A 17272-nucleotide genomic window follows, 5' to 3' on the forward strand; every position below is an offset into this window, starting at 1 on the left:
CTTTTTACTGTCATGAGCGTTACCGCTTGTAAAATGCAAAGAACTCTGTTGCCACCTGCTGGACAGATGGCATGAATGAAGTTTGATCAAAAAACTGAGCAACATATATTGACAGGTGCGAGAAAAACAAAGGTGTAGGTTGCACTTCAGATTTGAAGGGGGAAGACTTACCTTCTATCTGTGGCTGAAATACTCATATTGCCCTATACCTCAACATTGTGACTAACCACCATCGGTCACACCAACAATGGATTAAATGTTCATAGTGACAAACCAACAGGTAGTAAGTACCCAACTCTGCAGTTCCGCTCAGTACAGTGTGTCTGAGCTTCATTCAGTTCACCGTTTGGTCCAGTTTCACTGATTTCATCAGCTTCTTTTCTTGCCACAGAAGTCAGCTGTTTTCAACAAAAACACCTCACTGTGGCCTACACTACCTCTTCAGCACCAAACCTCAGCCAACAAAGTTAGCAACTAGCTGGTTAAAGAGAACATGTTGGAGCATTTTGCAGCCAGATAGCCAGATATTTTTCTTAGGATTCAGGAGACTCAAACAGAGCTGCAAGAAGACTGAGTATTGGACTTATACATTCATCAGGTGGAAGCAAACATGACTTCAAACACATGCCAAGGTTGCTCCATCTCTGCTAGATGTGTGACTAGGCAACTGTTTGCTTACAAGGTTATCACATAACATTAAACCTGCACTAGCACATTTTTCTTTCATTTTTTTGGCCACTGGGGGTCAGCAGAAACTCCTATTGGAACTATGTGGCTCTTTGCCTGCCAAATGCCCCACTACATTCACCAGCTAGCCACCAAGTGTGTCTATCTGCTGTTTAGTGAAGAGCAGATAGTGTACTGTGGCCCACTGACCTAAAAAAAAGGCCTAAAACCCACTGTTGTGTCACTGACAACAGATTCCTGCTGCGAAACAGCAGGCATCTGGCTGAAACTCCATATAAAGCTCTGCAAAGCCGAAGGGATCTGCAGATTATGGTGATATTTCTCTGTAGGTTCATCCCTACGAGTGACTCTGTTCACATTGTCACATTGTTTATATTGGCTTTTGATATTGCCTTTTGATACATTTATATCAATAAGGCCTATAGCTGCTTTAAAATGTAATAAAATGTCAGTGTTGTGTTTAATTATTGTTCCTGCTGCCCCCATGTCATCAAGACTTATTATATGATATATATCGGCTAATCAAAATCTGATGTCAGCCGTTAAATCCATTAAAATGACACAGACAAAGAAATCCTAAAGGTAAAGATTGGCATTTTCTTGCGACAAAAGCCAAGGAAACGTCACAGTAAAATACAGTATGCTTCAACAAATCTGTCTCTGCTTCAAGTGAAAATGCAGGTATTAAAAATAGGTTACAAATTAGGGATTAAGAAGCATCTGTCCCCCAAATATGCCCATTCAGCAAACTATATTGTATCTTTATCTAAATTGCAAAGTAACCTTTGGGCAGCTTTTAAGATAATATGACCCGGAAGAGGTTTCAGCTCTGCTTCTTGATAATTCAACACATCATAATGGATCTATAAAAGAAGACTGCATGGAAATTATAATAATAATCCACCTCAGAGTGTGCCTTCATGTGCTTCACCAGGTTAAAAGCATGTGTCAGATAATTACAGGAGCGATTATGCTTGTTTCATTCATTGTTTTGTCTGAGAAACGTCTTTTAATGTCTACCTATGGCAAATTGCACTTAAATAAATGACTACAATAAGGTCCTCTGGAGGCTCCTGGAAACCCCTGGGAGTCAGTGATGTGGGAGATTGTTTGTTCCCTGTGATGCCACTAGATGTCACACAATCAAACACCAGCTGAATCTACTGATAGAGTCTTTTCAAGCGGAATCTGTCTTCATCTGTTAGATATCATCTTACATCCAGTTTCATGGCTAATAAGCGCCCAATGCTTCCGAATATTGATCGATCAATCACTGTGATGAATTAGTGCATATTGATGCTGGGGAGCTCAAAGGAAACAGTCATGTGGTGAGATTTGTGCGTCATTGGGGACCCCGGTGGTGGCCGCGGTGTGTATTGTTTCTTCGTCGTGTCTCAGACCGGAGTGAGAGGGTCAGTACGCGCACACACCGATCACCGATCAGCGCGTTAATTGAATCCTTTAATCCGTCGCGACCGGTGCGCCTCAGCCCGGATGACATCCGGAGTGACGGAGAGAGTGCGAAGGGTGCAGCGCCGGAGGAGCTGCGCATATCTGCAGGTACACTAGCGCTGTCGTAAAACGGGAGTCGGGAGCAAGTCAGCAATCAGTAAAGCGATGCCAGGGGTAACCAAGTACAATTTAGTGGATGACGCGCACGATTTGAGAATCCCCATGCACAACGACGAGGTGTTTAAGCATGGGGTCTGCTTTGAGGCAAAGGTAAGGACCCTCTGCAACAGATGCTTTCTGGGTGTCCGGAATGAGAGCTCATGATCATCATCCCTGTATGTGTCAAACAATGAAATGAGGGCTATTGATGTCACTGCTACTGGAACGCCAAGCATATATTTTAATCCATGGATTTATGTGATGTTGATGGTGTTTATTGGCAATAAAACATTTTAGATTTAGATTTTGTCCACTTTCAGTTACTTTGAAATGTTTTTGATGTTATCATTTATTACCTTACATGCATGGATAAGTGTTGCTTCAACTGATGAATTGATGAATGCTGACATCATTTATTTAAGTTATATAATTTTTGACAAACCTTTGATGAATGCAGAGCAATAAGAGCGTTTTTACATGTCTGTCTTTGGCAACAAAATCAGTCAAAATGTTATAGGGCTGCAACTAACTAATGGTAATTTCATCATTAATTAATCAAGTCATTTGTTGGTCTTTTAAACATCAGGAAAATCACACTTTTTTCTAGCCCAAAGTGTTTGCATCTTGTTTTCCACCAACAGACCCAATCCCTAAATATTCAATTTACCATCATGCAAGACAAGGAAAAGCAGACAATTTCTTAATTTTGAGAGGCTGGAACCATCAAATATTTGATACTTTTGATGGTAAACTGGCAACTGATCAAAAAAGTTAATATATTTTTTGTGGACCTACTGATTGACTAATTGTTGCAGCTCTAACATGTAATGATGTATTCATAGAGGAGGAATATTTCCAAAAATGTATGAAAAGCTGTCAAAACTATATTGGTATTCAACAATCTGCCAGCCCAGGCTCTCCCCAGGCAGTCAGTGGTATTCATTCCCTCTAACTGTCAATCTTTAAACATTTTTCTGACATTTTGCAGTACATTGGCAGTTTGGAAGTGGGTCGCCCCGGCAGCCGGATGGAGATAGTTGCTGCTATGAGAAGAATCCGAGTAAGAAACACTGAACCAGACCGCTGAACTTGACCCTTGACCCTGGAATTTTATGCTGGTGCATGCACATTAACTCTCTCTCTCCTGTGTTTTATGTCTCACCTTGTGCACGGGGCTCAGAGGATCTTTACTCTCCTCATCATTCTCCTTACACATAAATCACTAGTCTGTGTAAAACTACGCATTCGGCAGATTCAGTGGTCTGTCAGAAGCAGATTTAATCATGGCAGATTCATAGTGCAGCACAGATTTTATGGGTGAGGAGAGATATCGGGTGCAGGTTTACATGTGAAACCAACAGCTCTCGAGCCCCCCTTTAGACCAAACAAGGCCACCGGAAACACAGACAATGCCTTGTCATTACACACAGCACTGCAGAGTTACAGAGAAGCCAGGGAGGAGAGGATTTAGCTGCTTGTCAGCTGTTGGATCTAATCTAACAACCAAGTTATTGAGTCAACCAGAGGTCAGACACATCCTCAGTGACATTTGGACACACTTAATCCCGATCCCTCATGTACAGTGTAGTATAAGAGCCATTTGATTGTAATGGCAGACGTTTAGTGATGCTGTATGTTTGAGTTTGCTCGCTTGACGTATCATTCACGGATCTCAATGATTTGGGATTTTTACAGTTTTACTCATAATGCATTGTAAAAGAGCTTTAGATACAGCAGATCAGATGAAAACAATACAGATACACGATGCACAAGGTAATCCTATGGCTGCTGAAAACCTTGCTGGCCAAATCTCTCTAATGTGCCTTATTTATCTGTCCTTGAACAAACCAATTTTATTAAAATGTATGCCATGTTATGTAGCTCCTATCTACAAGCAGAGTTTGCTAAATGATTTTCTGCAAGCCTTCAATGCAAAGATAATAAATGGAGAGAGATGAAAATAGAGGAGATAGAAATAGAAGAAATGTATTAAGTGACAAATAGTATGTAAATTCAAATGCAATACAACAGCATGATATTAAATATGGGCCAGATTAAGGTTAATAGCATAAAAGCAACTCTGTAAAAGAGTCTGTACTCTTTGTGAGCACTGTAATGGCTCAGTAATTAAAACTCTGCTCCTGCGGCGGATGGACTCTGAATATTCAAATGCTGACTTGTCCTTAAAACACTCGCAGTGGCTTAGAGATAAGATGAGAGGTGAGTTTACGAAACCTCTAGATCATTGGTTGTGCTTGGGAGTGGTGGGTGAGTGATGTGCATGAAAATTTAGCACAAACACGTCCTGTGTTCCACTTCATCGCCCTCCGACAGCAGTGTGTTTGGAGATGAATGGTCCTCTTGTCCCAGTTTACATGGGGCTGCAAATACACATTGTGGGAGTTGTGTCCTTTACCTGAGCAACTGCAATGAAGGAAACCTCCCACACAACAATAAGACGGATGAACTAGATAAGAGTGTATGGCAAGGAATAAGCGCCCATTGAATCTGAATTCTAATAAGAAACTTTTCTCCTGGGTGTGACACAGGTCAGACGGGCTTATAGTACTCCCGATTCAACGGGGCTCAAATCACCAGATATGACTTGCTATATTTGTAATACTGATCCCTATTCTTTACTTCCTGTTAGATTTCCTTTATTGATCTGAAAAGTAAATATAAAAGTGAGAAGACAGTTCGAATCTTGATGAAAATAATCTTCATCTGATCAATTAATCATGTGATATTAGACGTTGTTGTTGTTGTTGTTGTTTCAAAGCAAGGCACGTTATTTCAGCTAAATATTGGTGGTTCTTAGATCTCTGGGGTCTGTTATATGGAGCCTGCAGTGGAGGCAGAGGGTACAGCATCAAGCAGTAATCACAGAGAGGGATGAAAGTGTCCCGCAAATGTCGGCCTCCCTCTGGGAAGTCTGCCTTTGAAAGCTTAAACAGCTCCTAGAAACAGAAACTGACAGTGTTTACTCAACCTCACATTTCCCCTAAAGAAGAAGATTGTCAAAAATACCCTCCTGTCTGCATGATTCCTTACCTCTATTCCAATATATAATTTCTCTTGTGTAAAGAGCTCCATCTCAGCAGGTCCATGTGATATTTAATTCTAGTCACACCCCATAATAATCTATTTGGTTTGAGTTCACTTTTTGATAACCAACCTTGAATGTTAATTTAAATATTTTTTTTCCTTCACAGTATGAATTCAAACTGAAGAATATAAAGAAAAAGAAGGTCAACATTGTCGTATCTACTGATTTTGTCAAAGTGATTTTGCGCAAAAGGAGGAAGGTCAGTCCTGTAAAATGGGACTTTATTTGAATTATATCTTTTTGTCTTTTCACCTCTGCCACTTGTCGATCTATGTGTTTTTGTGTCGCAACAGAGAAAAGGGTGGTCATGGGACGAGAATACGATCTTGGTGACGCAGGATCCCATCTACAGGTAGGCCCTCTTGATGGTATTAAATCAAAGCCAAATAACAAGGAAGCTTGTAACCAACTCGATTAAATATTGACGTCTGTCGTCCTTTTATTAGGATTTTCTATGTCTCACATGACGCCCAAGACTTGAAGATCTTCAGCTATATAGCGAGAGATGGCCAGAGCAACATTTTCCGCTGCAATGTGTTCAAGTCGAAGAGGAAAGTAGGTTTGATTCCTGCTAAACTGAAAATGCTTAACAGACAAGTCCGGTGATATTACATATTTTTTTGTTGTCAACAAATCCAATGAAAATGCCAAAACCGACATGGAATTGTTGCTACATATAAGTATATTAGCCTGATGTATCTTTTTCCTCTGTGCACAGCTGTCTTATGAAATTATAGTTAAAGGTTCCATATTGTGCTAATTCTAAGGATCATACTTCATTATACCCACCGCCTTTTTTTTAGGTCTTCTGCATCTGCTCTCTCTGCACCATCATTGCAGCCGGGGAAAGACTGTAACGACACTGTAGCAGCACTTTATACCTATACATCGTACAGTTGTGACATCACAACTGTACAGAAATCCTGATGGTTTAGATGACGGCACAGTTATAAGCACGAAATGGTAACCTTTAAACTATAATAAGGGAGCTTTAGATGTGCACCTTTTGGACAGGCTAGCTGTTTACCACTGTTTCAATCCCATGTGCTAAGCTAACTTGCGGCTGCCGGTAGCTTTATTTTAACCGGACAAACACGAGAGTGGTATCAATCTCTAAGTCACGCCAAGAAATCATAAGCATGTTTCCCAAAATGTCAAACTTTTCCTTTAAAAGGAACTTTAACTGTTGCTCTCAGAGCTTGGCACTGGACTACTATTACTATTACTATTACTACTACTCAACTTATTATAGAGTGACGGACAAACACATGGTTGTTTTTGGTATTATCATGGATTTGTTGAAATTACAAAAAATCTCCAGATGTATCCTTTCAGTAACCATAGAAAATCAATTATTGCATTTCGTTTTCCCCTGCATTCTCTGTACATAGCTTCTAATGATGATATTACGCCCATTGCTTCATGATGGATTGTCCTGTTGGACCTCACACATGGCCAATTATTCTTAGAGTTGTGCTAAAATGCTTATGAATCTCCACATATCTGCATATCAAGCAGAGACATTCTATCCCTCGATGACAAAGACAGAGCATCAGTCAGGTTGAGTCTCATCCCTTCACCATGGATACCAGACTGACAGTGACTTGGTGAAGCTGAATACTAATCATCCTGGTGGGGAGAAAGACAAGACGACAGGCTTTTTTACTCAGCTGCCCAAAGACATTTTCACCACTGCTGACTGAACACCCTCCATAATGTCAGGAATAGGCAAAAACTGGTGCCTGACTACCTCCCCAGGGCCACAGAGCTTTATCTGGGTGTTGCAGACCAAGCATAAACGCTGAGTAGGAGGAGATGGACCAGCTGATAAAAGGAGATTTCAGTTATTTTCATCACGGCATGTTGCTGCCCAGCAGGGCTTAGATGTCAGCTTAGAGTACCAATAGAGCCTTTTGTGTTTGGCCTTGGGAAGGCTGTCTGTTTACTTTGACAATTTCATAACAAAATTCAATTTTGAATTGATGGAGCAAAATGTCATTTCATAAATGAATTTCATCACTTTATCCCTATGTTATTTTGCTATTTCACTTGATTTAACCGCTTTCATTTTGGTGGGAAAGTGTGGCTTCTGTGTAATTTAAAGTAAAGGTGAACTGTCTCTGATTGTTGACCTGACGATGATGACATCACACCTAAACTTCCTGCAATAACAACAAACTTTATTTTCACTTTCTGCAATAAAAGTTATGTGACTCTGAAATAGAACAATCCACCATTATGACAGCAGAATGAATGCAGAGCGGATAAACAAGGACAAGCCGCTGTGCTCGTAATATCTTCGCCTTTGATTTGGTCTCTTTCTCTCCTCCGGTTTCCCTCTGTCTTCATTTTCACCTCCCATTCTGCTTCCCTATTACCCAATTTCGTCCTGCTACTATTTTTCTTTTTCTTACTCTTTGCATGTGCACACACACTAAACTCATACACTCACTTTTCATCCTGTGCAACTCTTCTGTCATTTTATTGTCTCGCCTGCTGTGCCCCTTCATTTTTGCTGCTGCTTCCCCCGCCCTTGATCTCAACACCCCAACACACTTTTTCTCTGTGTCCTCCCTTGCAGTCTCAGGCCATGAGGATCGTGCGAACAGTGGGTCAGGCATTTGATGTGTGTCACCAGCTGACCCTGCAGCAAAAAAGCGATGACCAGGAGGATGAGGAGGGGAAGGCAGAGGAATCACAGGCAGTGCCAGGTGACTCACACCTACACACAATCACACATAAAAGTGGATCCACAAATCCCTTCTCCCTCTCCCTCCTGTCTTTGTCTCTGTCCATCCAATTCTCCTTCTTTCTCACACACAAACCCAATCTTCTTTCTTTTCCTCATACAACATATAAACTCCAAGGCCTTCTATTCTCTCCCTCTTGCTTTTTCACTCTCACACACAAAACACCTGAGCGCCTGCAAAAACAAGCACATCTCTCTGAGAAAAGATGTCATTATCCACCACTGCTGGGTTTTTTCAGCCACTTGCACTGTTTCATCTGCAGATGTGTTTGGTGAGTCGGGCAAGCCCTTGGTCACAGACCTTGCTTGTGTGTGGGCTTCTGCCAGCTCTTCGCCGGCTGCTGCTGTTGCTGCTGTCACTGCCTCTAGATATGTTGCAAACTATAAAGCTCAAAACTGCATAAAGCCCCCCCCCCCCCCCCCCCCTCCCATATGTATCTGCTCCCTCTGCAGCAAAGAAGAGGTTTGCATTGTCAGAGGAGACCGACCTTGAAGCTACTACAGAGGAGAGCATTGAGTGCGTCTCCTCATCAGACCTGGAGAAGAGTAAAAAGGACGGGGCCCTCAGTATCAATGACAAGGTAGAGTACAGAAGTTCTTGATCATTTCGGTGTTGATTACACAAAGCCATGCTATTTTCTCACTCTGTACCCTGCAGAGATGAAGACAACCCTTTCCACTCAGTTAAAATACAGTGCTGCAACTGACACATTTTCATTACCAATTATCATGATCTAAATCTAAATCATTATCTAGAAACTCAACATACCTTTTGCAAATCACTTGTTTGTGCGACCAACAGTCCCAAAAGCCAAAGATCTTCTATTTACTTCTATATAAGACTAATGACACAGCAAATATTCATATTTGTGTTTAAAATGACTTAAATAGCATTCCACCAATTTTACATATCAAGTTTAATTTACTCATCATGAGGAGTACCAGTCAAACTGTGAAAACAGTTGAATAATAATAATAATAATTGTGTAATGTCTTATGTGGCTCTTTAAAGAGAGCTCCAAAGTTTGAGAAATTATCCCTGATGAAGTCATAGTGATGTCATCAGGGTAGCAGAGAGGATCTAATGAAAGATGCTTTCAAGTTGTATCATGGGAAATGTAGGATCCAGATTTTTTTTTTTTTTTTCCAGAGTTTTATCTGTACTAGGCACTTAAAGTCAGGATATCTGCAGAATCCCTGGAGTCTCCCTTAAATGACTTATCGATTACATTTGTGTCAATCAACTCGTCGATTCATTGACTAACTGTTTCAGCTCTGCTAAAATTCAATTCCTTTAGTTTCTTTTAATGCCCGTTAATCCTGCTGCTTATCTGCTTCCCCTCTTTCCACACAGACATGACACAAGCAACGTATTAGATCAATCTCTTTTTCCCTGTTGCATTTACATAAATCCTTCCGGGAGGCTCACACAGAGGGTCATGGGGAAAGTTTGGTCTCATAACGAGCTGTATGAAGATCCAAAAACAAGCATATACAGCAAGCAATGAATATTTAAGGTTTATTTGTGAAGAAATGCTCATATGCTTTATTAATTAAAACATAGCAAGGCTTTCTGGCATTGCTGTGAATTGTGAGATGCCAAACAAGCGGCTAGGTTCTCTGATATTTGTCAGCTCATTTTCCAACCAAGTCTCTGTGTCAGCTTAATAGTGTTGTGCTGGCGAGGAGCTAATTGGTTTGAATGTAATGGATTTTACATCTAATAACATGGTTACCTGAAAACAAGAAAATTATCTTTATTGTTTCATTATTTGATACAACTCTGTCACAATCAAATAGCAGTGTTTCATGTCCAGATCACATGCAATTTCCCCCTCTCCTGTGTGTAATCTGACAATCAAGTGGCCTTCACAGTCAAGCATTATTGCTTGACTGTCTACCATATTGATCTCCCATATTGATCTCAAATCTCAGATATAACAATTTTCTTCATGGCTGCTCTTCTCACAGCAGCACTCTAACATAATGGTATATTTCCTGTATGGAGAGCCGCCCAGCGGATCGATCTGTAGGTTTATTTATAGATTCTGCTGATTCAATCCCCATTAAACACCATCTCCACAAATAGATTAAATGTTATTTAGACCAGAAATTGCTTTGACATGATTAAAGTAGAATCTATAGTATAACTAATTTCATGGACCCCATTTTTGCTGTTTTGGTTCATGCTCACTTCTCTCATAGCTTCATTTTTGGTAGATGGCTGTTTTAAGAGGGGGGAAAAAAACAACTCTACGCTACCTGCTCAGCACCAAACAGCAGACAGTTGGTGACTAGCTGGTGAACATAGTGGAGAATTATGGCTGGATAATTCTCCACCATGTTCACCAGCTAGAGAGCCAGATGTTTTTATTGGGGGTAGGTAGAGACAAAAACAGAACTAAAAAGATTAATAAAAAGTACAGTGGGTAAATAGTTTGAAGATTTAAATCTTTATTCATAGCGTTGATTTAATGAAAATAAAAAAACACAGTTAATCCGATGAGTCACTTTATTCGAATTGAGGATTTTGTTTGAGGATTTTTTTCTTCTTTTTTTAGGGTGATCACGTCATAAAATATGAGGACAGACATTCAAAGCTGAATTCAAAGACCTCATATGTGTTTACAGCTTGCTTCCACCGCCGTCATGTTGTGGGTTTACATTTTTGACTGATACTTCCAGCAGAAAAATGATTCATGATTCAAAGGTCTGAGATATCAGTAAATGTCACGCTTTGTTGTCAACAGGGATGGAAAGTGTACTAGAATACTATACTCAAGTAAAAGTAACATTCCTTTAAAGAGCCGATGCAAAAAAACAATCCTGGGCTTTTAAAATCTATTACAGAACCAGGTAGCTATACAAAATACTCCTTAATAGAGAAACCACATTGTCTTAATTGATCTTCATTTGGTGTGAAATATAACTCCCTCTTCATTCATTTTTTCATGTATTTATGTTCTACATACAGCACAAAGAAAATCATTTGTTGTGCTGTTGCAGGTTATTTTTGGAAGATGTTTGAAATTAACTCAGGAACTGAAGTTGCATTAAATAGTGGAAGTAGGCATCACAACATGTCTTCAGGAGGCCTTGAACATCAAGCAGCAATGATGATATCTAGTGCAGGTCCATCTGTGGATTTCTTTCCATCAGAATGAAAGGCAACAGTCGTGGTGCTGCCAGTGCAGCGTGTCTTCTCTGTCTCTCCCCAAGGAGCTCATACTGGCAGCGAGAGACGCTTTCATATGATGTTTTACTTTCCACTGTTACTCCATTATTTAGGATTATTGGATTTTCTACCCTATACTTCACTTTTTCCCCCTCTCCTTTACATCATACCCATCCACAGCATATATACTTTCGCTGTGATGTTTCATGTTTTGTTAACTTTTTTTAAAGTGGTAATATGCATGAGTTTTTCCACTGCATGGTTCAAGCATGACGTAGCAATCAAGTTTGGGACTGTGATGTGTTTTTCCTTGTATTTCTCACAATGAGTTGAATTTATGTTAGTGGTGCTTATGTTTCTATGTGTTTATAGCGGCTGCGATCACTCCAGCAAAAAAGACTGAGCAAAAAAGACGTTTCAAGGAATGAACACATCACAGTTACTTTTCACTAACTTAATAATGCCGTTAGAAGTTGTAGAGCCCAATTTATTGTCATCTCTGTTGTAGGTGACTGATGACCCATCTCTCCTGCTGGGCTCCCCGATTCTTGGAGCCTCTGTGTCGGGTCAGTCAGCAAAAGAGGCTCCCTGCTCTACAGAGCACCAGGTCCAGCTCCTCCAGAAACAACTGCAGCAGCAGGAACAGCAGGCACTGGCAGCTTCAGAGCAAGTAATGATGGCAATTCTTGTTTTCTGTGGAACCACATCTATGACATATTTCTTTCTTTTTTTTTGTTCCTGATGAAACTCCTAATGGCAGCTTTGGTCCATATTGTTTACCATTTAATTCATATATTCAAGTGCAACGCCTTTTATCAAATAAAATAAAAACACTACAACATATGTTTTAAATATATCTGTACAGAACATAACACCCACATAAAATAGATCAACAAGACTACAGGGGCTTTCAGGAAAGCTTTTAGCAGCTGTCGCCTGGAAATGTTGTTTATTGCCCTGGCTAAAAACATATTACTTGTAGACAAGATTAAATTTTAAATTGACTGAATTTTTAGAGCATGTTGGTTTGAGGTATTACCGTAAAATGTACATCAAAATATCTCCATTTAGATTAGTGGAAGACGTTGTGACACTTGACACAAAATGTTCAAGAACATAATAGAGTGATGCACTATTTCCATTTTCAATGGCGTGTTAAATAGGACTTGGCGAGGCATTTCAGGTCATTAAATTCTCAACTCTTTAATTCCTACCACTACATACGCTTATTGAAATGTTTTACATCAAAATGAATATGCATGAGGGTAGTTTTAAGGCCTTTAAAGACTTGCAGCTTCAGAGTTGCATTGGCCAAAGTTAATTCATAGTGCTGATGTGTGTTGGTCTCACTGTCTCTTCTAATATGGTCTCTGGAGTAACAAAAGTATTTCCTTAAAGTCATTAATGTCTACATATGAAACCTTTGACTCAGCACACTCCAAACTTAGGAGCCTCTGTGGAATTGCCAAAACCAGAAGTGTGTGTGTGGTGTGGTGTGTGTTGTGGTGTGTGTGTGTGTGTGTGTGTGTGTGTGTGTGTGTGTGTGTGTGTGGGTGTGTGTGTGTGTGTGTGTGTGTGTGTGTGTTGTGTGGCCTGTCCAGGTCCATCTACTTCAGGAGCAGCTGTCGGTGGAGATGTGTGCACGGACTGAAACCCAGGCCAGAGTGCGGAGGCTGCTGCAGCAGAACACCGACCTGCTGCAACACATTTCCCTGCTGGTCAAACAGATCCAGGAACTGGAGCTCAAATCTGCTGGTCACTTAACATCCAGTAAGTGGAAGTCATCAGTTTTAGCTTTTTTCCTCCCATTTACATTTTATATTTTATTTTGGTTGCCTCAAATCTTCCTCTATTTCAATGTTTTCTTCTCTATGAATTTATAGTATAAAGTCAACCTGTTCTACCTTCCTTGCTTTTCCCTTCATCCCTTTCTTTGAGTGTCGCTTTCCTTTCGTTATAGCTCCTTTTTTTATTTATGTCTGGCATGTAATTAATTATGCCATGGCAGCCCTCTCAGAGGATTCAGTACTGCTCTCCGCTCTCTCCCCCCCCCCACCTTTAGCCAGTGGCACAATGCTACTGTATAGTCATGAGTAATCAAATCCTGTTAGCACAGACGTCATCCCTCTTCATAAAATCTCATCAGCTTTGCTCAAACCTCTCTTTTCATGTCTTGTATCTCTGTTTGCATGTGATAACCACCAATTTTCTGCATGCTTTGTTTCATCTTACACATCCTTCTTTTGAAATTTTTTTTTGGTCCATAGTGGGATCCCAGGACAGTCTTCTAGAAATCACTTTCCGCGCCAAGCCCCCCAGCTCTTCTTCATCTATGGGTCCCTTTGCAGCTCAATCCCAGGTCCAGATTAGTGACAGTGCCTGGGTCTCTGCCCTCCCCGGGCCCTGCTCTCCAGGCACCGACAGTAGCCATCTTGGGCTCAGCGGCAGTGGAGTTCGTCTCGAGTGCTTTCGCTTCACCTCCCGCGGGCCGGACAGCCAGGAGCAGGCCCAGGACACAGGGGACACTCCCAGCGACGGAGCCCTGGATGAAAGCTCGCTGCTGGGGGAGCAGGTCCTGGGAGCCCTGGAGCTGCTGCGGTTTAGGGAGTCGGGGATTGGGTCGGAGTATGAATCAAACACAGATGAGAGCGATGACCGGGACAGCTGGGAGCAGGGGGAGGGAGTGGGGTCTGATGGTCCCGCTCGACTCTTAAACGTGCTGAACGCAGAGAGTCTGCCGGACTGTTTAGGGGATGAGATGGCTGTGTAGTGGTGCTCTTAAAGCAGTTCAAGGCAACATTGCACGTACACACCACCCCAATGAGAAACAGCTGAAATTCAGAATCTGAAGGACTTGCATCATTGACAGAGCACTCACGAGCCATTGTTCTGTTTTGGTTTGCTGCTTCCTGTGCACTGAGAAAATGTCCCAATTGTATGAGTGGTGCAAGATTTATTAATAGAAACAGAGATGCAGAAAGTATAATCAATTGATGGATTTGTTCTTAATGTTTAATTCAACTCCATTGCAGCTCCAAAACAAGGTGCACCAGGTGTGTTTATAGTTTGGAATTTGGTGCAGTGCAGACTTATTCAAACCTTGGACTGTCAGATAGCATAAACACTGTTGTCTTTCAGGCTCCATCTCTGCTGTCTGTTAGTATGTGTGTGTTATACTGTGTGCGTGTCAGTTTGATGGTTGCTGTACCTTACATCCTTTTGGTTCCCTGACTCTCTGGGCTTGTTACATTGTGGTTTTGTCTGTGTTTATGGAGTTGTGACACATCCGCCATGGACGTGGTCATTTTCTTTGTTGTTTCCCAGTGAAGATCTGTGGAGAAAAGATCCCCTTTGCCAAGTCTGTCTGACTATGCTAACGCATTTTTTGGAGTTTGAAAATTAAAACCTTACTGTGCTTGCTATGACACAAATCTGTAATTACACATGAGTTTAAAAAATGAGCATATTTCTTTCATGGTCTGATTTATTTCACATGTTTCTACTCATACTAATCTTCATCCTGTTTTATATTATTAAACACTTTCTGATTAGGTGATTCTGTGTTTCAGAGGGAAACATCACATTGCTTGTCTCTGCAGCTTAAAGATGCAAGCACAAAGTACTGTGAGTATTATTTGTTAATGCCATACTGCAGTAACCATAAACTGCTGCGTCACTGTTGTTCCACCCTTGGAAAGTCCTGAACTATCATAAATAAAGTTACTAGCACAGCTTGCCACACAATGGACGTTTTGAGCAGCACCCTTCCTTGTGCATGCAATTAAAAAACCTGAAAACCAAATATCAAAGTCCTGAACTACAAATTCAGATAAGGATGGAGGCATGTAAGACTCCTGGACACGTTCATATACTTCTGGCTAACTGTCGCACCAGCTCCACCTCGCTGACTGTGAGCCAGATCTCCGAATCACTGAATGGGGACGTGTCTTTGAGCTCTTTCCAAAATCAATGAATCTCTTCCTGTCCCCCCCCCCCCTTTCCTTCACCCACCTTCCTCCCCTCCTTTCCCTGAAGCTTTTCACCTCTTCCCCACTATCCAGCGCTCACAATCTATCTGTTGTATCCAGATTTCTCTGTCAATCTCTGTAATTTCTCTCCAAAGTTACATCTGTTCACATGAAGTGTACTAAACAAGCATTGTGGAATACATGGCTTTTCTCAAATGTCATCTGGTGTCATGGTAAATGTTCAGTGTATTTAGTGTAAGTTACTAAATGCTGAAATACATCAATAGGTGAAATAACCAGAAATATGTCTCTGACATAATGATAAGCAGCACAAGTTTCTGGGCTGACCTTTTCAAAATGTTTTTCTCATTATTATTTATAACTTGTTGAAAAAAGGGGGTGCGGGAGGTCTTTTGAGGAAGATCTCTCTCTTATCATTAGAGATACACCAGCTGTGGACATTAAACAGGGTCATCTCCCATTAAGATCACTCTACGGACAGCCGCAGCTTGATGTAATGCTGCAGATAAGCTGAAAAATATGAAGAATATCAGCCATTACCCGCCCACATCCAGGCATAACTCCCTGTAGCTCTACTAGTGCAGCTGCAGCTCACACAGAAAGTGGGCGGCCTCCAGGACGCGGCCTCTACTTTGGTTTGCTTGATTAAAATGAAAAATGGTCTGTAGTGTCCTTCTGCTCGCCCCCTCTTGTGTTCTGTAGGTAAAATGAATTCAATAAAACATTGTTTTACAGTACATGTAGTGTAAAGTTTATCTATAGGTATGGTCTTTTTAGCCTAGTCTATAGCCACGACATTCCACTTCCAGGATTGTTCAGGTGCTACCAGAAATTCCGACAGATGTTCGTTGCCTTCCGCTTTCTTTATGTCGGCATTTAAAACCCTGGTCGATTCATGAGGACCATGGTTAACTGCGCCTCAGACGTCTGCAGGGTAAATTCAGACAGCTACCTAGACTATCTGTCCAAACTGAGTTTTCTGTTGCCTGACTACAACAATCTTTAAACCTACACATGTTCCACCCATCAAGCTATTTTGTGTCGTTGCTCCGTGAGGAGCTTGGAGCCGCCCAAGACAATTATAATTGGTTTAAAGAATTGCCAATAACCCAGAGCACGTTTTTCTCCCATCCCAGAATGCTTTGTGTACTAGCCAAATATCTTAACTACTGTAGGATGGATTGTCATAAACCTTTCACCATATAGTAAAATATCAAAATATATAAAAAACTTAATTGTCACAAAAGTTGTATGGACGTTCATGGTTCCCAGACGATGAATCCTAATGAGTGGTGATCCCCCATCTTTTGTAACATTTTACATTTTTATACATAACGCTGTCTCCCTGCAACTTTGTTTTATGTTTAACTTTCATGTCTTTACTGTAATAATAATAATTAGAATTAATAATTCATTACATTTTTATTATGTAGTTATTGGCCAGTTAGCTTAGCTTTGCATTAAAACCGAAAAACAGTGGGACTAGCTCTGTCTGAAGGTAACAAAATCTGCACACTACTGTAATTCCACTCTTGTACATTCAATTTGAAGCTTCTTGCTGTAGCAGGTTAGCTTAGCTTAGCACAAAGACTACACATTAAACACTTAACACGGGCATGAGCTATTTTACAAGATGTCATATAATTCCAACTGTATAATCATTAAAGATATTTATTGATTACCAGTTCACAGTCAGGGATCATCAGATGTGGCCCACTGAACCCTTTGAAGTTTTATTGTTTCAAGATAAATGTGTTAATAAAAGAATGTGTGGCTTTGAATACAGCCTACAATAGTAATGAAAGTCACTTTTTTAAATTATGTTTTTAGTGCCACATTACATTACATTTACATCGCTCTTTGTTTTGCCATAGATTTTCACCCTGAAGACATATTGTCATTTGTTGCTGCAGCAGCAGTTTTAAATGACTTAAAAAATGTTTTAAATGTCTAAC

General features: G+C 40.7%; 1 protein-coding gene across 2 annotated transcripts; it reads left to right on the forward strand.

The window, feature by feature from the left end:
- Positions 1-1837: 1837 nt before the first annotated feature.
- On the forward strand, positions 1838-16072 carry LOC116698597 (carboxyl-terminal PDZ ligand of neuronal nitric oxide synthase protein). 2 transcript variants are annotated; one of them, XM_032530593.1, is made up of 10 exons: positions 1838-2409; positions 3287-3358; positions 5511-5603; positions 5698-5756; positions 5851-5959; positions 7986-8115; positions 8607-8734; positions 11837-11998; positions 12930-13098; positions 13596-16072. In XM_032530593.1, the coding sequence occupies exons 1-10, from the start codon at positions 2305-2307 to the stop codon at positions 14096-14098; spliced, it is 1530 nt and encodes a 509-aa protein (XP_032386484.1). In that variant the 5' UTR covers positions 1838-2304; the 3' UTR covers positions 14099-16072. The 2 variants fall into 2 exon arrangements, with proteins under 2 accessions (XP_032386484.1, XP_032386485.1); XM_032530594.1 differs by having other exon boundaries at positions 2286-2409; positions 3287-3416.
- The last annotated feature ends 1200 nt before the right edge of the window (positions 16073-17272 follow it).

This window comes from Etheostoma spectabile, chromosome 12 (assembly GCF_008692095.1).
Source record: "Etheostoma spectabile isolate EspeVRDwgs_2016 chromosome 12, UIUC_Espe_1.0, whole genome shotgun sequence".
Taxonomy (NCBI): domain Eukaryota; kingdom Metazoa; phylum Chordata; class Actinopteri; order Perciformes; family Percidae; genus Etheostoma; species Etheostoma spectabile.

What these genes read in the sequence shown, in the direction of transcription:
- LOC116698597 (XM_032530593.1), top strand. Translation starts at nt 2,305, where the DNA reads ATGCCAGGGGTAACCAAGTACAATTTAGTGGATGACGCGCACGATTTG. An exon ending in GGGTCTGCTTTGAGGCAAAG is followed by an intron (nt 2,410 to 3,286) that starts GTAAGGACCCTC and finishes GACATTTTGCAG; the next exon opens with TACATTGGCAGTTTGGAAGT. An exon ending in TGTTCAAGTCGAAGAGGAAA is followed by an intron (nt 5,960 to 7,985) that starts GTAGGTTTGATT and finishes CCTCCCTTGCAG; the next exon opens with TCTCAGGCCATGAGGATCGT.